The sequence below is a fragment of the Lepidochelys olivacea genome, assembly GCF_965140295.1.
Source record: "Lepidochelys olivacea isolate rLepOli2 genome assembly, chromosome: 20".
NCBI lineage: Eukaryota > Metazoa > Chordata > Testudines > Cheloniidae > Lepidochelys > Lepidochelys olivacea.
Window position 1 is genome coordinate 22,160,777 of NC_140430.1, and position 22,488 is coordinate 22,183,264.

The 22,488-nt window shown below is 48.7% G+C and overlaps 1 protein-coding gene across 2 annotated transcripts in view; it reads left to right on the forward strand.

Moving 5' to 3' along the window:
• Window positions 1-22,488, forward strand: part of COLGALT1 (collagen beta(1-O)galactosyltransferase 1) — a 28,647-nt gene that overhangs the window by 2,363 nt on the left and 3,796 nt on the right. The window contains exons 2-12 of one of the 2 annotated variants that reach the window (XR_014709070.1): window positions 4,415-4,525; window positions 5,721-5,838; window positions 7,399-7,533; window positions 7,685-7,889; window positions 9,457-9,576; window positions 10,992-11,068; window positions 11,327-11,433; window positions 12,084-12,216; window positions 13,126-13,253; window positions 14,305-14,511; window positions 17,093-20,868. Coding sequence is in view for 1 of the 2 variants with exons in the window: in XM_084609867.1 (XP_084465993.1) it covers window positions 4,415-4,525; window positions 5,721-5,838; window positions 7,399-7,533; window positions 7,685-7,889; window positions 9,457-9,576; window positions 10,992-11,068; window positions 11,327-11,433; window positions 12,084-12,216; window positions 13,126-13,253; window positions 14,305-14,511; window positions 17,093-17,360 (1,609 nt within the window). In the remaining variant the exon portion in view is untranslated. Of the gene's footprint in view, window positions 1-4,414; window positions 4,526-5,720; window positions 5,839-7,398; window positions 7,534-7,684; window positions 7,890-9,456; window positions 9,577-10,991; window positions 11,069-11,326; window positions 11,434-12,083; window positions 12,217-13,125; window positions 13,254-14,304; window positions 14,512-17,092; window positions 20,957-22,488 lie in introns of those variants that run through there. The other variant, XM_084609867.1, reaches the window with a different exon arrangement.

Sequence of the window (22,488 nt, forward strand, 5' to 3'; positions counted from 1 at the left end):
CCATCGCCCCCCCGTATCTGCCCCTTGGCATCCCTGCCTAGTCCCCCGCCCGGGACCCGTCACCCCCCCGTATCTCCCTTGGCATCCCTGCCTAGTCCCCCCCCGGGACCCATCGCCCCCCCGTATCTGCCCCTTGGCATCCCTGCCTAGTCCCCCCCCCGGGCATCGCCCCCCTGTATCTCCCTTGGCATCCCTGCCTAGTCCCCCCCCGGGACTCCCCGCCCACTGGGCATCATCCCCCCCTGTATCTGCCCCTTGGCATCCCTGCCTAGTCCCCCCCCCGCCCCCGGGACCTTTCGCCCCCCCGTATCTCCCTTGGCATCCCTGCCTAGTCCCCCCCCACCGCCCCCGGGACCCATCGCCCCCCCGTATCTGCCCCTTGGCATCCCTGCCTAGTCCCCCCCCGGGCATCGCCCCCCCGTATCTCCCTTGGCATCCCTGCCTAGTCCCCACCCCTGCCCCCGGGACCCCCGCCCCCCCGTATCTCCCTTGGCATCCCTGCCTAGTCCCCCCCCGGGACCCCCGCCCCCCCGTATCTGCCCCTTGGCATCCCTGCCTAGTCCCCCCCCCGCCCCCGGGACCCATCGCCCCCCCGTATCTCCCTTGGCATCCCTGCCTAGTCCCCCCCGCCCCCGGGACCCCCGCCCCCCCGTATCTGCCCCTTGGCATCGCTGCCTAATCCCCCCCCCGGGACCCATCTCCCCCCCCGTATCTGCCCCTTGGCATCCCTGCCTAATCCCCCCCCGCCCCCGGGACCCCCGCCCCCCCGTATCTGCCCCTTGGCATCCCTGCCTAGTCCCCCCCCGGGCGTCGCCCCCCCGTATCTCCCTTGGCATCCCTGCCTAGTCCCCCCCCCCCGGGACCCATCGCCCCCCCCCGTATCTCCCTTGGCATCCCTGCCTAGTCCCCCCCCGGGCATCGCCCCCCCGTATCTGCCCCTTGGCATCCCTGCCTAATCCCCTACCCGCCCCCCGGGCATCGCCCCCCCGTATCTCCCTTGGCATCCCTGCCTAGTCCCCTACCCGCCCCCCGGGACCCATCACCCCCCCGTATCTCCCTTGGCATCCCTGTCTAGTCCCCCCCGGGACCCATCGCCCCCCCGTATCTGCCCCTTGGCATCCCTGCCTAGTCCCCTACCCGCCCCCCAGGCATCGCCCCCCTATATCTCCCTTGGCATCCCTGCCTAGTCCCCCCCGGGACTCCCCGCCCCCTGGGCATCGTCCCCCCCCCCGTATCTGCCCCTTGGTATCCCTGCCTAGTCCCCTACCCGCCCCCGGGCATCGCCCCCCCGTATCTCCCTTGGCATCCCTGCCTAGTCCCCCCCACCCGGGACTCCCCGCCCCCCGGGCATCGTCCCCCCCCCCGTATCTGCCCCTTGGCATCCCTGCCTAGTCCCCCCCCTTCCCCCGCGACTCCCCACCCCCCTGGGCATCCTCCCCCGCCCCCCGTATCTGCCCCTTGGCATTCCTGCCTAGTCCCCCCCACCCCCGGGACCCGCCCAGCCCTGCTACCCCCGGGATCCCCGCCCCCCCGTATCTGCCCCTTGGCATCCCTGCCTAGTCTCCCCACCCCCAGGACCCGCCTAGCCCCGCTACCCCCGGGCATCGCTCCCCCCCCCCCCGTATCTGCCCCTTGGCATCCCTGCCTAGTTCTCCTGTCCCCAGGACCTGCCCAGCCCTGCTAACCACAGGACCCCCACCACCTGGTATCTCCCTTGGCATCCCTGCCTAGTCCGTCCCCAGGTATCCCTGCCCCCATATCTGCCCCTTGGCATCCCTGCCTAGTTCCCCCCCCCCCCCCCCCGTTCCCAGGCATCGCCCCCCCGTATCTGCCCCTTGGAATCCCTGCCTAGTTCTCCCCACCCCCAGGCTTCGCCCCCGGGACCTCCCACCCCCAGGCATCGCCCCCCCTCGTGTCCGCCCCTTGGCATCCCTGCCTAGTCCTTTTGCCCCTGGGCATCGCCCCCATACTCCCTGCCATCACCCCCCCGTATCTGTCGCTTGGCATCCCTGCCTGGTCCTCCCGCCCTCGGGCATCGACCCGGGTTCCACTCAGTCCACCTATCCCCGGGCATCGCCCTTGGGACCTGCCCCCCTGGTATCTGCCCCACGCCCCTGGGCATCGTCCCCAGGACCCGCCTAGCCCCCCCACCCCCGGGCATCCCTCCTGGTATCCGCCCCCGGGACCCGCCCAGCCCCTCACCCTCAGGCATCCCTCCTGGTATCTGTCCCTTGGCATCCCCGCTGAGCCCCCCACCCCCAGGCATCGCCCCCGGGACCTGCCTAGCTTCCGCCCCCAGGACCTGGCCAGCCCTCCCTACCCCTGGGCATCCTACTCAGTATCCATGCCCGCGCATCTCCCCCCTGCCCCAGCATCTGCCCCCGAGACCTGCCCATCCCCCCTACCCCAAGCATCCTCCCCAGTATCCATCCCCAGGCATCCCCCCCACAGCATCTGCCCCCGGCACCTGCCTAGGGCATTCCCCTCTCTCCCCTGCCCCCCGGCATCTGCCCCAGGGCATCTTGTCCCCATGGCATCCTCCCTGGTATCTGCCCATCCCCCTCAACCCCGGGCATCCCCCCTGGTATCTGCCCCGGGCATCCCTGCCCAGCCCTCGCAGGACTCCTATCTCTGGGAATCTCTCACACACATTACCAGGACCCACCCTGCCACCGCAGGACTTTCTCCCTCCCCACCCAGGTACTTAGGATCTTGGCTTCTCTCCACACATATTTGTTCCCTTCCCTGGCCCCGGAAGGAGCTGATGGGGCTCGGGACCCGCCTGTGATTTTCTCCCACTGCCGCACTGCGGGCCATTTAGTGGCTCTGGGGGTTGGTGAGATTCAGACAATTCCCTTTGCCTGCTCCCTGCAGTCCCACGCTGTGGGCCTGGGGCCTTTCTTGAGAACAGACAGGATTCTAGTGAGACCCTGGGCCAATCTGGGTATTGTTGGATGGGAGAGTCCTGTTACCTTTTCTAGGTTGCTGATTAGCACTTTAAAGCCACCTTGGCCCAAATGAAATACTTGCCAACTTGCCCCAAGTGTCTGGGCTTTAACAGCTTCAAGTGCATGTAGCCAGCACTCTGTGCGACTAGAGAAATAATGTGGCTGTTACATGGATGAGCTGGGTGGGTAGTGTTGTCAACAGGGAAGGTATCTTACCCAAGGGATTTAGTACCTGCTTTGAAATTCCCACTGGAGCTTGCGTTACAGCAGCAGGAACGAAAGGCATTACTGCAGACTCTCTACCACTTTGAGTTAAGTATAGACTGAGGAAGAGAACTTTTCCTGCCACCTCATGGTGGCTGAAGGAGTGGTCCCAGGGCTCAGTGAGCCCCTTTTCCCTGGTGGGTGAATTGTATGCTTAGAAAGTGGAGAGTGAAGGTATGCCCACCTCCCACCCCTGTTTGCTACTATGGTTAAAGACAACTGTGCCTCTTGTGTTGGGGATCCATTCTCAACGAGACTGGGTTAGAATAGGGTGTCTGGGATGCTGATTGCCTGGTTTTCTTACATTAGAGCAAAACCTTGCACTAGAGAGGATGAGAGAGGACAAGAGGCTCCTGATTCAATAGGGTATGAGGAGGAGCAGGGTTAGAATGGAGAGCCCAGAATTCTGGGAACATGGGTGTCTCCTGTGGGCTGAGTGGAACCTAGAGGGGAAATGAGCAGCTTTGCAGATGCAAAACTATATGAGATGGTGGGATTTACCTCAGACTCTCCTGCAGGGTGTGACGGGAGGCAGCATGGACCAAGAGTAGGGCTCCATGTCTGTCATGGAAGTCACAGATTCCATGACTTCTGCAGTGGCCAGTGTTGCTGACCCCAGGGCCACCCATGCAGCTGGCCCCGGAGCCAGATGTTCAGGCAGCCTGGGTCAGCCTCACTGGCCACTGCTATAGCAGTTCTGCAGTCAGGCAGTTGGGCAGTCTTACAGCCAGCGGCACTGGCCACTGCTCTGGTGGCCCTTGGCAGCTGGCCCCAGGGACCGCCTGAGTAGCTGCCAATGTGTCTGGCCCCAGGGCTCCCTCATCCCTGGCGGTGACCGGAGCAGCAGTGGGCCTCCCGGGACTCCATGCCCTCACCCCCTGGGTAGCAGCCAGAGCGATGCCCTGCAGGGCTTCCCCCCCTCTCCGCCGGTGTCCTCCCTGCCTCTCCCCCCATGGGGCTCCTTATCCCCTCACTGGCAGTGGCGGGTTCCCAGCTTTGCCCCCATAGTGCCCGCAGGTCATGGGACTGTGATTTTCTCCTCTCCCCCGTGATCTGTCCATTACTTTTACTAAAAATACTCACAATTGAATCGTAGCCTTAACCAAGAGCATTGCTCCAGCTTCCCCTGCAGGGCATGGGGGAAAGCGCCAGGAGGGTTCATGTCCCTACTTAGCAGTGTGTCACTGTTGGGTGTTTTTCAGGGTGGCAACAGACCACAACACTGACAACACAACGGCTGTGCTACGAGAATGGCTGATAAATGTTCAGACCTTGTATCACTATGTGGAGTGGAGGCCGATGGAGGAGCCCAGGTGAGACCCTGCCTCAGAGACTGTTACCAGCACCTGGCTAAACTTGCCTGCCAATGAATCTGCATTCAGTGGGAAGAGAGACAGCTGCTCAGGTTTATTGATTTCCTCAGTAAAAGGGTAAATTAAAAGGTTAAAGGTGGAGTTAACCTCTGTGGGAGGGGTAGGCATTCATTGTAAAAGACTGTCCCAGGGCCAGAGAGCAGATAGGGTTTATTGATGATCCTTGTTTCTCTGGGGCATGTGATTTTGTTAAGTTTCATCTTAGCCCTGCTGAACTCTCAAAGTGAGGATGGGTGAATGACTGAACCCCTTTTCCCCCCAGCAAGTGCACTGGCTCCATTCTAAGCACTGGCTTCCTTCCCATCAATGACCTCCCTTGACCTCACAGACATGCACTCAAATGGTGGGAGGGGGTGCCAGGGATGGGAGGATGATTGCTGCAGTGTTTGCTCCAGATAGGAAAGTCAAGCTGCTCACCCAGGTCATACAGTCAGAAGCTCACCCAGGTCATACAGCCTTGCAGACCTACCTGCAAATTACTGAACAGAGCTGGTCTCCAAGTGCTATCGAGAATCCCATGTAAATTCTTCAATATTCTCATTTTTTGAATGTATAAGAAAAAAAAAATCTGTTTCCCTTTCAAAATCTGCAGACACCAAGGAGACAGCATTAAATTCTGCCTTATCTGATCTTCCTTGTTTTAGACCATTCAGCATGCTTGTCACTTGGGAGCAGTGTGCTGGAGAGCAGGTCAGGGTTCTGATAGAAGTCACTGTTTGTGGCAGGATTGGATTGGCTGCAGTTGTAGACAAGATTGTTCAGAGATGCTCATAAACTGGTGTGTCAGAGCAATTGACTCTGCTGCATCAATGGTCTCCACAACATATAGAGGGTATTCTGTTAGCCCAAGGGTTTAATTGAGTCCATAGAGACCAACAAGACATGTCTGTCTATCAAATGCCTTCCTTTTTCTGTAGAGTCTCGGGGCCTCCATGACATTACTGACCTCTTGGATTGTGGTGTGGCTAAAGGGGAGGGCTGGGCGGCTTTTGCAACTAGCTTGCCTTTCACCTCTCAGATTTGACACTTGTGCTGAGTTCATTCCAGCTACATATTCACATCATGTAACTTTTGGGAAAAGCAGTAAGGAGGGATAAACCCAGCTGGGACTTTAACAAAGACTAATCCCTGGCAGGTCCTATCTGGATGAGGAAGGCCTGAAGCACTGGTCAAATTCTCGCTATGAGCACGTGATGAAGCTCAGACAAGCAGCCTTGAAATCTGCCAGGGACATGTGGGCTGACTACATCTTGGTAAGAAAATCTCCCTGCCTTTGGTACTGTGGTGGCAGATGCTATGTTTATGTCCAGTCATTTTCCATTTTCAAACCAAATCCAAGATCAGTTGTGCAGGTTTCTGTTTGCCTCTCACCTGGGCTAATGCTGCTGATTACACTAGCCTGGCCCTGCACACCAGAGCTACATCAGCACAGGAATAGCCAGACTGCATCCAGGCAGTCCATGGCCCATTATCTACGTACTTCGGTGTTCCGCTTTTGGCAGCGACCAATATATGGTGATAACCTAGTGGGTGGGAATAATCCATATGATGTCCTTGACTGGATCCCTGCAAGCACTCTGTGTCCCTCAGATGCATGAAGCTGGGCTCTGCTGGTGCCTCTCTTTGACCAATGAATTGCTATCAATGCAGTGTCATGCAGTAACTATGCTGGTGACAGTGGCATGAAAATGAGTATTTTCCTGCCTGCTTGGAGAAGTGGAAGCATCTTTAAAATATTGCTGTTGTGAAGATGTTGCTCCAAACCAGGAGGGCTTGGAGGCTGTAGCCTTCTTTAGTAGCTTTATGATCTAACTGGCTTAGGTATGAATGTAGTTAATGTACATATAAATGTCTGTCACACCTATCTTTGTAAAAAGAAAAGGAGTACTTGTGGCACCTTAGAGACTAACCAATTTATTAGAGCATAAGCTTTCGTGAGCTACAGCTCACTTCCTCAGATGCATATCGTGGAAACTGCAGCAGGCTTTATATATACACAGAGAATATGAAACAATACCTCCTCCCACCCCGCTGTCCTGCTGGTAATAGCTTATCTAAAGTGATCATCAACCTGATGATCACTTTAGATAAGCTATTACCAGCAGGACAGCGGGGTGGGAGGAGGTATTGTTTCATATTCTCTGTGTATATATAAAGCCTGCTGCAGTTTCCACGATATGCATCTGAGGAAGTGAGCTGTAGCTCACGAAAGCTTATGCTCTAATAAATTGGTTAGTCTCTAAGGTGCCACAAGTACTCCTTTTCTTTTTGCGAATACAGACTAACACGGCTGTTACTCTGAAACCTATCTTTGTGTTTCTCACGTCCAAACAGGAAGGACTGTAGTTGAATTTAAGGAACCTCTCCCTTGAGGGTGCACTTCTTCTGAGAGGGGTCTCTTTTTCTCTATTTGGAATAGCAGCTGCCTTTAAGAGAATTTTGTGACTGGGCTTTAGGTAATAGAAATCCATTTGGACTCAAATACTGCCTGTGTTATACTGATGTGCTGGCATGGGATATTTTGTGGCTCAGCAGTCCATGTGTTTCCAGGCTTGGCTGATGGATCCTGCCTGTCAGCACTGAGAATGAGGAACAGAAATACCTGTGTTTATCAAAACGAAAGCAATAATATCTAGTTAGTGTGGAGCTCCTAGGGTCAGTGGACATTCTGAGAGTGTCTTTGGGAGCAGTTAGAAAGCATTCACAGGGTTTACATAGGAATGGCTCAGGGTGGAGCACACCAGGCTGACGCAGGGACCGGACTAGCTGCATTGGAATTGACTGTACTTGTTGTCTCTCTTTGCTGTTTGCAGTTTGTGGATGCAGATAATCTCCTGACAAACCCAGACACCCTGGGCCTGCTGATGGCAGAGAACAAGACTGTAGTGGCACCCATGTTGGACTCTCGTGCTGCCTATTCTAACTTCTGGTGTGGAATGACCTCGCAGGTAGGAGGAGGCCTGGGGTTCTGACATACGTTCCTCCTCCAGTCCCTGTGTACAGTAGGACTTTGCATACAGGATCCATTGTGTGCATGAGCAGCTCCCAGCTGCCCCCCTCATAAAGGCTCCTGCAAGAGGCTCCTTTTTCCCTTTTTAGGGTTATTACAAACGCACTCCTGCCTACATTCCCATTCGAAAACGAGATCGCCGTGGCTGCTTTGCTGTCCCCATGGTGCACTCCACTTTCCTGATTGACCTGCGGAAAGAGGCCTCCCAGGACCTTGCCTTCTACCCACCACACCGAGATTACACTTGGTCTTTTGATGACATCATTGTGTTTGCATTTGCCTGCAAGCAGGCAGGTGAGTTAATGGATATTGCTGCTTATGCACTTCTTGCTAGCATAGGCTGGGTTTGTAGCACTGCTCTGGATTGAGAGATGAGGAGCCTGCAGCCATCCTTTTCCGAAGGGGGATTAGGTTGTCTGCTGTGTTGGTAAGGGGATGCCTTGGGCCCAACAAGGGATAAGATATAAACAAAATCCTTGTTTACTGTTGCAGTGCTCAATAGTTCAGTTAGGCATGGTTTGGCGTCTCATATCAAGTAATTGCTATGACTCCTATTGTTGTAATGCTCACCATTATAAAATCTTTTTAACCATTTAAAGTCAGAAAAAGAATTAAAAACAATTGAAGGATTTGAAATGTACTGCATTAACACAGGCTTTCATTTTAATAGCTTTCCTTATTCCTTTTAGTTGTATAGAGTATTTTATGGGGGGGGGAACACTTGCTTTATAGTTTTTTAGATGGTATTAGCTGCCCTCTTGTCGGGAGATGAGGGAGAAGAGAGGAAAGTTAGTTTAGATGGTCTGGAGCAGCTGCTGCTGTTGAAAGTCCTGTTTCCTTTAATACCAAACAAGATAAATGCACACAAATGGAAAGAGAAGAGTAGAAAAGATAGAAAATACAGCATCTGTCTCTGCTAGGTTTTGTGAGGGTTTTGTTTTTGGCTTGCAACCTTGCTGCTGGGAAACTATAGGACCAGTAAATGATCTTATCAGCTACTCTGAGACATGGCAAACTTTTACCAGTGTTGGTCTGTTTAAAGAATTGCGTTTAGTTGCTTCTCCTGTCATACCAGTGTGCAAATGTGGAGTTGTCTTGGCCAGCTAAAGCCAGACTCTTATTAGGCCAAAGGCAAAAAGAGAAGTTAGAAACAGAAGAAATAAGGCAAGGAAGGAAAATGACATGAGGGAGGAACGATAGCTGGAACCCAATGCTCACATCTCAGACATTCAAGGTTTAGGCAAAGCCGATGGAGGGGATGATGTCATTTGGTTCCCTTTCTCTGGCCTGGCCTGGTCACATCATCTTTCAGGATCAAGATGACAAAGGCCCAATGGTGTCATGGCGGATCCCAGGGTTCCAGGAAATGGTAGGGGAGCTGCAACCAGGATGGAGAAGCTTGCTCCCCTGTCCCCCTGACCTTTTTAGTGACATAGTGAAGAAGCAATGTTCAAAAAGGAAAGGAGACATCATTCCATGATACAGTAACCAAGAAAACCCCATTTAAGTGATTTCAACTGCAAACATTTCCTTTCCTAACTCAAGCCACCCTGTGACTTTAGCACAGCTCTTTCAGTTTAACAATCCAGTGAGTGTCATTCTCTTGTACTTATGTAAACAATTGTATATAATGGACTGGGTTGGCATTTTTGTTATTTTGGACAGCTTAGAGTACAGGCCACTGCACAATATGCCCCTCTAATGCAGTTGTCTCATGCAGACCATGTGAGGTCTTATTGGGCTGACTTATGAAAGCCAGGGACATGGGTGCCTTATGCAGTTCCATGATGTGGGCTGGGTTTGCCACTGAGTGGGTTTCGAGCAGTGTCCTACTAGCATCTTCTCTGTATATTAACTTCAGAGGTCCAGATGTTTGTATGCAACAAAGAGGTTTATGGCTTCCTGCCGGTGCCACTGAGAGCCCACAGCACCATGCGGGATGAGGTGGAAAGCTTCATGCACGTGCAGCTGGAGATTATGGGTAAGTGCTGGATGCCAACAGAAACAGAACATTCATAGGCTTGGACTGGGAATTGCTTAGAGAGTTTTCCTTCTTCCCTCTTACTTCTGACATTCTGAATTTGGGACCTGTCTCTGTCCTGGGGATTCAGCCACAGCTTCCTCAAAGCTGGTGGTTGGATGGAAGGAGGAAAATGTATTGAGGAATTGTTAAAGCAGAATGGCTAGAATGGTAGTTTCTATGGAAGCTCTACCTCAAATGATTCCACAGTTCCCTTGGCCATGCTTGGAGCTGCAGGTAGTGAGGGAGCAGCATGGTGTCTTGCCTGTTGACATCTGGGTAAATTGTTCAGCTCCTGTGGTTGCTGTTTGTACCACTTAAAAACAGAGAGCGTTTCTTCCTGATTTGACTATGTTGCTTTTTCCACTAACCTTTAGGGCCCCTCGTCTCCTGTGACTGCAGTTTGCCACACAGGCCTCTTTCAGTTTTTCCCCCTCTTGGCCTCTGGTGTCTGCAAGGCCTGTATGGCAGTGCCCAGCCACTCTGCTCTGTGTGTGTGTGTGTGTGTGGTGGTCTGAATTCTGGTGTGTATGGTATAGGGAGTGTGTTAGACTCCATGTTTTCTCCCCTGGGTATATTCCTAGGTACGGTTCACAGTATCTCTCTATATTGGTCCTGGCTGCACAGAGATTCCTTTACTGACCATTCCCTATCAACACTTAAAGGGATGGGGACTGATTCCTAGCCATTTAAAAACACATCTCTGTAAATTTGAGTAATGCAAGAGGGAGAGCCCAGATCATAGGATAATACTAACTGTTTTAAAATAGTTTTATGTATCTGAGAGTTTGATGCCAGAGGTTTATTCCTTTGATTTTTTTTTTTTTTATTGGCTGCACACAGAGCATGGCTTCAGCTGCACAAGCTTGCATTCTCCTTGTCTTTAGAGGCAGAATATTTCTGTAAATGCAGCTCTAGACAGTGGTTTCCTGTTCAGATCTGCCTGCAAACGTTCTCTAATTAATTTGTTGAGTACTCTTTGCTCACTCCTTGAGGCTGGAGAATCTCCTCCCAACAAGAGCAAAAACCTGAAGTAAATAATAAACGAGAGCGCAACACGTCAGTCAACAGGACTAATAAGCGTAAACATCCATGTCAGGCACTTGTGGGGCACTGACCAAAGGCTAGCAGCGAGAAGGGATATAGGAGATCAGTCGTGGAACAGAAAATTAGAGGATCCTTTTCTTTCTCACGCCTCAGTGGATTGTTTGTACCTGGTTACTCTGTGGTGGTTTGTTTGGAGGGCTGTTCCTAGTGGGGCAGTAGCTGTGCCCCATTTGGAGTTGTGGGGGCTAAGAGGGTTCCCTTGGCCTTATGCCTGGAAGATAATGTCTTACAGAAACCCATTTACGTTCCATTTCTCGGTTTTCCCTTAGTGAAGAACCCTCCGGTGGAACCTTCACAATACCTGTCCGTCCTGCCCAAGGTCCCTGACAAGATGAGCTTTGATGAGGTGAGTCAGGACTTTGCTCCATACAGGCACGTTACTGAGATGAAGAATAGTGTTTAGTTTGCACAAGCTGAGCTTCCTCCTGTGGTCACTTCAGACTCTCTAATGCCTGAGCTTCATTGCTAGGTCTTAATAAAGCACAGGGTATCTCTTCCCTTGTGTTCAGTGCAAGATGCAGCAAGGTTGCACTTGAGTTCTTGCCTCCCTGGGTGTGGTAGGGACCTCCCTGCACAATCATGGCCATGGATTTTATTTCCTCAGGTTTTCATGATTAACTTAAAGCGCAGGGCAGATCGACGAGAGCGAATGCTGCGGACGCTGTACGAGCAGCAGATCGACTGCAAAATCATTGAGGCTGTGGATGGAAAGTGAGTGCATCCAGAGAACACGCATGTGCCCAGTCCAGCACCTGATAATAAGGAACTGGAATATTCCAATGAGGGTTCCTGGAGGGTGGACTTATTGGGAGGAGCTGATGTTGTCTCTTGGAGATGCAGGGAAGTAGGGCAACTCCATTGCTTGGTGGAGGGAAGAAGGAGGAGCTAGACTCTCTATGAAGTGACTGGGAAGCACTGACACCCAAAGTTCTCTGCTGTCAGAAGCCCCTTGTGGATTGTAAGGCTTTGTCTCCCTTCATCCCACCCTGTCAATGGACAAAGAGGCTGCTGAGTGAATAGCCTGTATAGTTCCTCTAATAATGCCTTCCCTGCATGTGGACACAAGCTCCCTCAGGGTGAGGAAACAAGACAATGGCTGTCTAGTGCCTTGAGCTGTTGCCAGAACAGCTGTTGTATTGACCTAAACTACCTGCATTCTTTCTAAAATGACTGTGAGAATGAGTAATCCTAGCATTTTCTGTTCTGTTTCTCATCTTTTCTGCAAAGAGAGAGTCTTAAAATAAAGTGGCCTGGAGATTTCTTGGGGAGAGAAGCTGCATTTATGAGCATTAGCAGAGACTCCAAAGCCAGCTGCTGCTCTGTGCTGACGGAGGCATTAACCACATTGTGCTTGTTTGCAGAGCCATGAACAGCAGTGAGGTGGAAGCCATGGGGATTCAGATGCTGCCAGGATATAAGGATCCATACCACGGCCGTCCACTCACCAAAGGGGAGCTGGGCTGCTTCCTCAGTCACTACAAGATCTGGAAGGAGGTGAGAGAGTCTGCATTCTCAGGAGAGCTCCAGGAATCTTGGTGCTTCTGACCCCTTCAGAACACTTGTTCAGTGTGGGTGTGATGGCCAAACAAGAACCTTTTCAGTTTGTGCTCCTGCCATGGTTCTACCATTTCCAGCATTCCCACTGCTCTTGGCAGGGGGTTTTCAGTTGCACAAAAGATAAGCAGGGACGTACAGTCTTGTGGGAGGTGGTGGGGATTTATGCTCAGGACCATCCAGAGATTTGCATAACCCCTGCATTGAGCAGGAATTCACATGCTGATGCTGTTCAGTTGGGTGAGAGGAGTGTGTAGGTAGCAGGGTGGTGCCCTCCTCTAGTTTTTTGGGTTACTGTGTGAGCCACAATGGGTATATTTATACACATCAGGTTGGGAGCAGTCTTGCAGATCTCATGATTAAGGGTAAGATTATGTCATGGAGGTCACGGATTCCGTGACTTTCAGAGACCTCCATGACGTTTTCCTCTTCAGCCACCATGAGTGGCAGGAGGCCCTGCAGCGGGGTTCAGACTCTCATCTCTTCTTCCCCCACCCCAGTGCTCAGGCTTCAGTCATCCCCTCGTCAGGCCTCGTCCCATTATTTTTAGTGAAAGTCAGACAGGCCACGGGCTTCCGTGAATTTTTGTTTGTTGCCTACAACCTGTCTGTGACTTTTACTAAAAATAACTGACAATCTGAACCTTCCTCTTGATGCCTTGATGTGCCCTAGAGGTGGTAAAAGGGAATACACATGGAAGAGGTTGGGGGGCAAAAGAGAGCTAATTCCTCAGCACTAAAATAGATACCAGTGCTGTGAAAGAAGGGGAGATAAATTACATGTCACGGGGGGTGGTGCGAAGGAGGGGCAGGCATTTCAGGTTCTCTGACTTGGCTTCTGTTCTGCTAGATTGTGGAGAGAGGGCTGGAGAAATCAGTCGTGTTTGAGGATGACCTGCGGTTTGAAATATTCTTTAAACGACGGCTAATGAATCTGATGTATGACCTCGAAGAAGAGGGTCTGGACTGGGACTTGATGTAAGTGCAGAAGATCAGAACATTATACTGATGTTCTACTCAGCTTCCCTGGGCACTTGTCTTTAATTATCTGTTTATCTCTGGCAGTACGCACTGTGTTATACAATACATAAATCCTGCCCCAAAGAGCTTGCAGTCTAAAAGAGCGAGAACCTACCCGTTGATTATTAAAAACTTGCTTTTTGTAGGCATTAGGAAGAAGTGGCTTTTTGAAAGGGATTTGAATAAGGAGAGAGTGATACTTTGATGACTTGGCAGACTGGGAACAGAGGGGTCATTGATTTCCCTGTTACCAACAGCTCCAATGGAACAATTCTGGTAGAGCCTGGGTGCTGGTGAGAAGGCTGAGCTGCACTCTGTTCAGAGCATAGGCTCACCCACTAATGACTACACAAGATTTCTCTACCATGCACAAACACAACATCAGAGAGGACCATGTACCATGTTAACCAAACAGTGGGTTTGTTTTATGCCAGAAGTTGCTGCCCTATGCTACAAGGATACCTGCCACCTCTGCTCTCCACCTATGTTGACTGATTCCAGGCATGGGGATTTCATAGATTTTCTTTTCTTTTTTTTTTTTTTTTTTTTTTTTAAGGCCACTGCTATTAGATCATCTGATCTGACCTCCTGCATAAAGCTGACCAGAGAATTCCACCCTAACTGCTGCTTGCAGCAGTTCTCAATCTGTGGGTCGGGACCCCATTTTAATCGGGTCTCCAGGGCTGTCTTAGACTTGCTGGGGCCCAGGCCCCAAGCCCGAGGGCTTCAGCCATGGGTGGCAGGGCTAAGATTACAGGCCCCCTGCCTGGGGCTGAAGCCCTTGGACTTTGGCCCCCCCAGCCTGGGGTAGTGAGGCTTTGGCTTTGCCCCCTTCCCTCCCCTCCCGTGGTGGGGCTTAGATGGGTTCAGGCTTTGTCCCCCTCCTGGGGTCCTGTAGTAATTTTTGTTGTCAGAAGGGGGTCGCAGTGCAATGAAGTTTGAGACCCCTGAGCTAGAATGTGAGTCTCTTTCTAAAAGATAATCTTGTGCTGCTGTCTGTCTCCCCCAGTTACATTGGGAGGAAGCGAATGCAGGTGGAGCATCCAGAGAAGTCTGTGCCTCACGTGCGGAACCTGGTGGAGGCAGATTATTCCTACTGGACTCTAGCCTATGTGATTTCACTGCAGGGTGCCCAGAAGCTGCTGGCGGCTGAGCCACTCTCCAAGATGTTACCGGTGGATGAATTTCTTCCTGTCATGTTTGACAAACACCCTGTGTGAGTCTGGACTGCATCCTCTGGGGCCTAGTGCTGTGGAAAGAAGGGTGTATCAGCCTATAGGAAGGGTGGGTGCGAGGGGGAAGGGATCCTGAAGCATTGTATTCTGAAGTGAGAAGCCTGTTGCAGGCAGAGCTTTGAAAAAACTCTTTGCTGCTGCTTCAGCGGTGGTCGGAGATGGAGTCTGTAGTCAGCTGCTGTAGCTGAACAGGGAATAACCCCTGTGTTCTGAACTTGGCAGTGAAGCCTCACCTATCCCAGTAGTAGCATATGGAGTGGGTGTGAGGGTACTGCAGAGCTTTCCTGCTTGTCCCTGGAAGCAGCATGAGAACTTGTTATGAGAGATTCTAACTAGAGCTGATTGAGGAAATGGTTATTGTTCCTGTGATGGGTTGGACCCCTTGGGAAGCCACCTGATGTGCCTAGAAACCACTGAGTCTACCTGTTCTGCCAGCATGGGCCCCCTTTAGCCTGTCTTGCTGAGCCAGGAACTTAAAACTGCGTGTCTGTCGGTGTCACTCACACACAGCTGCAGATCAGCTCTAGGAAGATGAGCTTAAGAGACTTGCTCCAGTACTCAGATGTCAACCTCCCTTGGAGTGCAGACCTAAAGATATATTATGAAATTTGCCCCATCCCTCAATGTGGAGAGAGATGTGCACACTTCTCCCCGTCCCCATCCCGTTAGAAATTACAGAATCTGGGTTTAATAATAAACAAATTTTATTAACTATAAAAGGCAGATTTTAAGTGTTAAAAGGGGTAACAAACAAAACAAAGTAGAATAAGCAAACGAAATCAAATACGCAAACTAAGCTAGTTTCACTAAGAAATTGGTTACAAATAGTATTTCTCACCCTAGATATTGTTGCGGGCAGTTTGCAAAGCTTCTGTGGTTCAGAGTTCCAGTTATAGTTCTTTTCAGACTAGACCCCTGTCTCAGTCTGGACTCCCACCTTGCCTTACATTTTGCAGTCTTTCTTCTTGGGCAGACAGGCCATGAAGGGGGAGGAGTCTTGTTTGCCTTCCTCCCCACCCTTAAATAGGATTTACATAAGGCAGGAATCCTTTTTTCCCAAACTTGGCACCCCCTTCCCTTACAGTGAAAAATTACAAGTCGTCCCAGGTAATGTTTAGTATCGGCGGCAAGACCCCCTGACTCTGTAGGATCACAGCGTCCATGAGTCAATGGCAGTATGGAACATCCACAGGAAGGCCAAGTTTTTCACAGCTTATTGCCCTTGCTGATGGGCCATCTGCCCTGTCTGGCTTTTCCATTGTTGTATCTGAACTGTTAGCAGTGAGTGTCACCCAAAGTAGCATGGTTGAAATACGGATACATAGTCAATATTCCTAACTTCAGATACAGAAATGATACAGGCATACAGATTGGATAATTGCATTCAATAAATCATAACCTCTAATGATATCTCACATGAGCCATCTGACATAAAGTGTATCTCAGTTATGTCATATTTGTATCATAAGCATAATTTAATAAGAATATGGAATGACACATCACCGTTCCTATGAAAAATTTGAATGAAAACATTTTTCTAGGGCTGTCATGCGATTAAAAAAATTAATAAATTTCAACTGGTATTATAGAACAAGTGCAATTAATTGTGATTAATTTTTTTGAGTTAATCATGTGAGTTAACTGTGATTGACATACCTATATTTTTTCTTAATTTTTCTTAAAGCTTTTTGATATTTTTATTGAACAACCAGAAATGTTTGTCTTCAGCACCCATGGGGTTTTTTAATGAATACCTGAGAAACGTGGGTGAAATCAGACACTTCCTGCAGAATTTTCTGTTTTGACAAAAAAGCCATTTGTTAAATGCCAAAAACTTTGGCTGGTTCTAATTCTAATCCAAGGAGGCCACTGGGGTTCCTGCACAGCAAGGGCACGAGCCTGCTGTAGCCCTTTACTGTTGACTGACTTGATCACCGTACTGGAATTTCTGTGAAGGGACTTGCAGTCCAGTCTGCTCCGTGATACAGCTTCTAAAATCTGCCACTTTACTGAGGATCAAATGGGCCACCCAGCCCTGTCAGTGAGAGCTGACATCACACCTTCAGACCATCTTGCTCAACACTGCCTGGTTCAAGCAGTATTTTTCCTGACTATCCTAGGCTCATTCCCACATGACAGTAGTAACAAGATGGCTTCTGGCTTTTGTAGCCTGGTTATGCCCCAGGAGGCTGAGATCTGGTTGGAGCTACTTGGGTGGGGGTTGGAGAGGGCTCTAAAACACTCATTTCTTAGGAATTGTTGGAGCTGCCATGTTTTTCCACAGCTGCTGTTCTTTTAGGGAAAGACAAACACTTCTGGAAGATGAATGTCCCCCTCTTGGGAGCGGGCTGGAAGGATTGTGGGTTAGAAGATTAAGTAAGTTGATGTGTGGTTTGAATGCCACAGTGTGCAGTGGGAGGATGAGGAGTGTCTGGAGTGAAGCAGGGTAGATGGAGGGATTAATGCACTGGTGCGGGAGGCTGAAGATGGATTGTAGGGTAAATGCAGAAGACATGACACCTTTCCCCACCACCACCACTTTTTTTTTCCTTTTCTGAACAGCTCTGAATACATGGAACATTTTGAAAACCGGAATTTGCTGGCCTTTTCAGTGGAACCACTGCTGGTTTACCCAACACATTACACTGGTGATGATGGCTACATCAGCGACACTGAGACCTCTGTGGTTTGGAATAATGAGAGAGTAAAAACTGACTGGGACCGTGCCAAATCCCAGAAAATGAAAGAACAGCAGGAGCTCAGCAAGGAGGCCAAGAACTCAGATGTGCTCCAATCACCTCTTGACAGTACAGCCCGGGATGAGCTATGACCAAAGCAGGCCCCTTCTAGGAAATGGATGAAGGGACTGACCGTGATAAGGAAGGGTGTGTGTTGGAGCAGGGGTAGAAAGCAGGGAAAGGGGTATAGCAACATCCTTCCCTGGGGATTACTGGGGCTTCGTTCTGTCCAAGAATATAATGGTAAAGTCACTTAGATGACAAAGCCAATGAGTGTCATGGCTGAAGACCTGCTGACCTCTGCTATTGCAGGACTCTGTGTGAGAGAGAATGCTGGAGAAAGTCAGGTTTGCCTTGTCCCTCAATTCAGCCACTGCTCTGTGGTTCAGCACAGATCTTTACACGGTTGCTCGTTGTAGTGGAGAAGTTTTATTCTTTGGTTTAGGAAATTGAAACGGGATAAGACATTGGTCTTCCTGCCTCTGTTGCCATGTGTGTATCTGTGCTAGGAATGTATCTCATGACCAGGGATCCTAGTTTTCTCTGATTTAAAAAAACAAAAAAATTATCCAATAAAAAACCATAATGGGGGGGGGAGGGGGCATGGATTTTTAAAATGAAACACTTAACGTTCTTTTCCCTAGCCACAAAATATATAGGTATCAGTTGAACACAATGTTTTATTGATATATTTACAGTTGTAAAACACTGGAATGATCCAGTCACAGTGCATTGTTTCTTTACTGTTGTCAAGGGCCCTGCTGTTTCAGCCTTTCATTTCTTTTCAGTCAGTTTAGCTCTTTCCATGTGTTTTGTGATTGTCTGCCTTCAAACTTCACCTACAGCCTTGCTGCATACAGTACAGAACAGCAGGTTACCATCAACATTAAATTTGTCCTTACCAAACTCAGTGACATGGTCTTTGGGATGACTTTTAAAGTTTTTAGCATCTTTTTATAACTTTAATTACTCATGTGTGGAGGCTGAAGTGAAATTTGAGATGCATTAAAATGCAACACCCTATTTGGCATTGAGTAACCTCTATACACCGCAAGCATTTATTGGAGTGTGTTTAGCTATGTGTATTTAAAGCACGTTCAAAAATCAACCACAAGAGCGGGAGGTTGTGCACATTGAAAAAGTGCTACTGGTACTTTCAGTAAAATTTAGTTAATTTTACATTGAGGAAAAAAACAAAGATTCTCTATAAAAACACAGTATGTATTTTTTTCCCTGGCAAATGGATTTCTGGGATCCCTGCTCATGACCCTTGAATGTTCTCTTGGGGTATGTGGGGAGGAGGGGTGAAATGCTGCCAGATCCTGCAGTTCCTGCTTATGATGTGCCCTAATATAAGCTGAAGTCTTCTCTTTCTGTAAAACCAAAACTTTTCCTGTTTTTATAAAATCTTTGGCTATGATTTGAACTGTCTCTTGCTTCTTCACAAACAGCCCAGAGTGCTGGGGAAGGAGCACAGCAAGAGCTGACTTCTTCAAGCACCAACTTGTATTGTAATCTAGTGCTGGCTTCACAGCCCTGGAGAGTAAAGTCTTCTTTTGATCAACTTGGCAGCAGTGGTACAAACTTGCTTGCACTGCCTAACCCATGTACCTCCTCCCTGACCTGGAGGAGCCCTAGAAATGAGTGGAGCCTGATTCCCCATGGCCCTTTCACTCCATGGTTTCTGCTGAGGGAGGTGTGGTACTGGCAGTTGCACTGTGGGTCCCTGTCCTAGGAGCTGGAGTGAGAATGCTGATTTTTCCCATAGACTAATAAATATATGGTCATTGTTGGGGTGCATTTGTATCTGACCAGAAGAGAGGTTGAACCCTTGTTTGGCATTTCCAGTACTGAACCAATCAGTTCCATCCTGAAGTGTAATTAGACCTACTTCTAGAACACTAAGAAGTGCCTCCATGTTCCAGTGCTGCTTCCACTGTGCTGGCTTGAGGAATCCTCTAGAAAAGGAGCTGTGCTGTCCTCTTACAGGGAGAGAGTGGCTGCCTGCTTTCATGTGTATCCATTTTTCTTCTTCGGTGGGGGACTTGAGTGAACCTTTAGCATTGTGATCATCCAGTGGACCCACTGGTTGTTTAGCAGTCTTCCTGCTTCTGATATACTTAAATTTTTTTTTCCTATTACTTTTTGAGTCTTTGGCTAGCTGTTCTTCAAAGTCTTTTTTGACCTTCCTAATTATATTTTATACTTCATTTGCCAGAATTTATGCTCCTTTCTATTTTCCTCGCTAGGATTTAACTTCCACTTTTTAAAGGATGCCTTTTTGCCTTTCACTGATTCTTTTACTTTGTTGTTTAGCCATCATGGCACTTTTTTGGTTCTCTTACTATGTTTTTTAATTTGGGGTGTACATCTAAGTTGAGCCTCTATTATGGTGTCTTTAAAAAGTTTCCGTGCAGCTGGCAGGGATTTCACTTCTGGCACTTCCCTTTTTAATTTCTGTTTAACTAGCCTCCTCATTTTTGTGTAGTTCCCCTTTCTGCAATTAAATGCTACAGTGTTGGGCTGCTGTGGTGGTTTTCCTGCCACAGGTATTTTAAATTTAATTATTATGATCGCTGTTATCAAGCGGTCTAGCTATATTCACCTCTTGGACCAGATCCTGTGCTCCACTTACGACTAAATCAAGAATTGCCTCTCCTCTTGTAGGTTCCAGGACTAGCTGCTCCAAGAAGCAGTAATTTAAGGTGTGAAGAAACTTTCTCTGCATCCCGTCCTGAAGTGACATGTACCCAGTCAATATGGGGATAGTTGAAATCCCCCATTATTATTATTATTATTATTGATTCTTTTATTTTAATAGCCTCTCTAATCTTCCTGAGCATTTTCACTATCACCATCCTGGTTGGTAATATATCCCTACTGCTATTCTATATATAGAATAGATATATTCTGTGGTCCAGCTTTGTTCATTTAAGATTTTAACTTCATTTGATTCTATACTTTCTTTCATATATAGTGCCACTCCCCCACCAGCATGACCTGTTCTGTCCTTCCGATGTATTTTGTCATGTAAGGTGTCTATGGAAAGGTTATGATTTGCTAATTATGATTATGCTATCTGTGTGTATCATTTTTGTAGCTGAAGTTATGAATATTGGCTATGTACGTTGTATATCAATGTATTTTGGTTCTAAGTAGTCTTAGTAAAGCATTTGGTCAGCTTCTTGAGAAAGGAACTTGCAAGTTAAGTGCCCAATCAAGAAACACTTAACTGACAATAGACCTTTGAAGGCTCCAATCCACATAAGAAGTCTTCCTGGGGACGTTCATGGTGGGCAGTGGCTGCCACCTGTAAAGAACTGAGTCATGCATGGACATGTGACTTGCCCATGTAACTCCAGGCTCCATCTTGCTGCTGTGATCTTCCACAGGGCAGAGGATATAAAAGACCTGGAAGACTCCTCCATCTTGTCTTCAATCCAGCTTCTTATTTCTGGAAGGACTTTGCTACAAACTGAAGATCTAAACAAAGGACTGAATGACCCATCCCAGCTGTGGATGTACTCCAGAGACTTGATTTGAACCTGCAATGTATTCTATCACTGCTACAAGCCTGAAACCAAGAACTTTGCCATTACTGTAAGTAATTGAGTCCATTTAACCAATTCTAGCTCTCATCTATATCTTTTTCTTTTTATGAATAAACCTTTAGATTTTAGATTCTAAAGGATTGGCAACAGTGTGGTTTGTGGGTAAGATCTGATTTGTATATTGACCTGGATCTGGGGCTTGGTCCTTTGGGATCGGGAGAACCTTTTTTTTTTTTTTTTTCTTAACCATCCCCATAACAAGTGGCACTGGTGGTGATACTGGGGAAACGGGAGTGTCTAAGGGAATTACTTGTGTGACTTGTGGTTAGCCAGTGGGGTAAAATCAAAGTCCTCTCTGTTTGGCTGGTTTGGTTTGCCTTAATAGTAAAGGAACTCCGGTTTTGGGCTGTAACTGCCCTGCTCTAAGCAATTTGTCCTGAATTGATATTCTCAGTTAGGTCCCACCAAAGCCAGCATCATTACGTTGGCGTAGTCAGCAGGATCCACAGAACCAGGTCAATTAAGCTTTGGGTCAGAACCCCACACTATCCAAATTTGAATTTTGGTATTGGGAGTTTTGTTGGTTAAAGATCAATGATCATGAGCCAGAAAGCATCAGCGGAAGCAATGAAACTGCAGCCCTGAGAGACAGCCTGCAGTTTGAACATGGACAAAAACTGACAGAAATTTGAATGAGAGAGAGCAAGCATTGGCCCAGCTGGAGAAGGAAGCTGCTGTGAAAGATTGGCTGAATTGGAAAAAGAAGCTGGTATAAGAGAGGAAAGGGCTTGTTGGGAGCATGTTGAGCTACTGGCTGCTGAGGAAAGGGTTGCCAGACAGGCTCCAAGTCAAAAAAGCAGGGGAAGAACAGCTGAAATTACATCATCTTGAAAATGTTGGTATGTTGTATAACTGAGCAGTTGTCTGGGTGTAACCAAACGTATCCCAACACTGCCACCTTTTATGTAAATGCTGTTACTGTGAATTCAGTAGATGGTGACCCCATAAACTATGTCAATGCTATCTATGAAAGTGATGATGGAAAATTCATAGAGTGTAAAAGTCAATGGTAAAAGCTGTTTAGGGCAAATTATAGCTTCTAACATCACTTTTGTTAAAGCTGATCTTGTCAGAGGAAGACTACTTACCAAATCAAGGTGTGAATGTTGTCCTGAGTTTACTTTGTGTGCCTTTAGCTAGAATCCACCTTGAATGGAATGGTACTAAACATGAAGTTATAGCTGGTGTAAGGAAGTTATTGCCTAAGGATCTTTTGCTTGGGGAAAATGTTAAAGCTTTGCTCAGTCCAGGTAACCAGTCACAGGAAAGGAATTATCTTAAACCTGTGTCTATTATGGGCAATGATTTTCCTGGGGAGGGTTTCTCCAAATGTTTTTCTGTGCAAAAAAGCAGTTTGTCTGTGATGAAGTTTCTGGATGTCTGTTTAATGTCTCAGAAGTGAATCTGGAATTAGGTCAAGCACAGAGAGCTCGTTGGTCAGGAAAATGTTTCTCAGGAGCAGAGTAAAGTGGATGGTCAAGTTAAAGCCCTAGCTGGGGAAGGAAAGGGTAGATTTTTGATGGCTGATGGATTATTGGCTAATACAGCTGATAAAAGTGAACCTGAAAAGGGTAACTCTGATTTGCTGGAAGTAGCTCAGTGTAGTGAG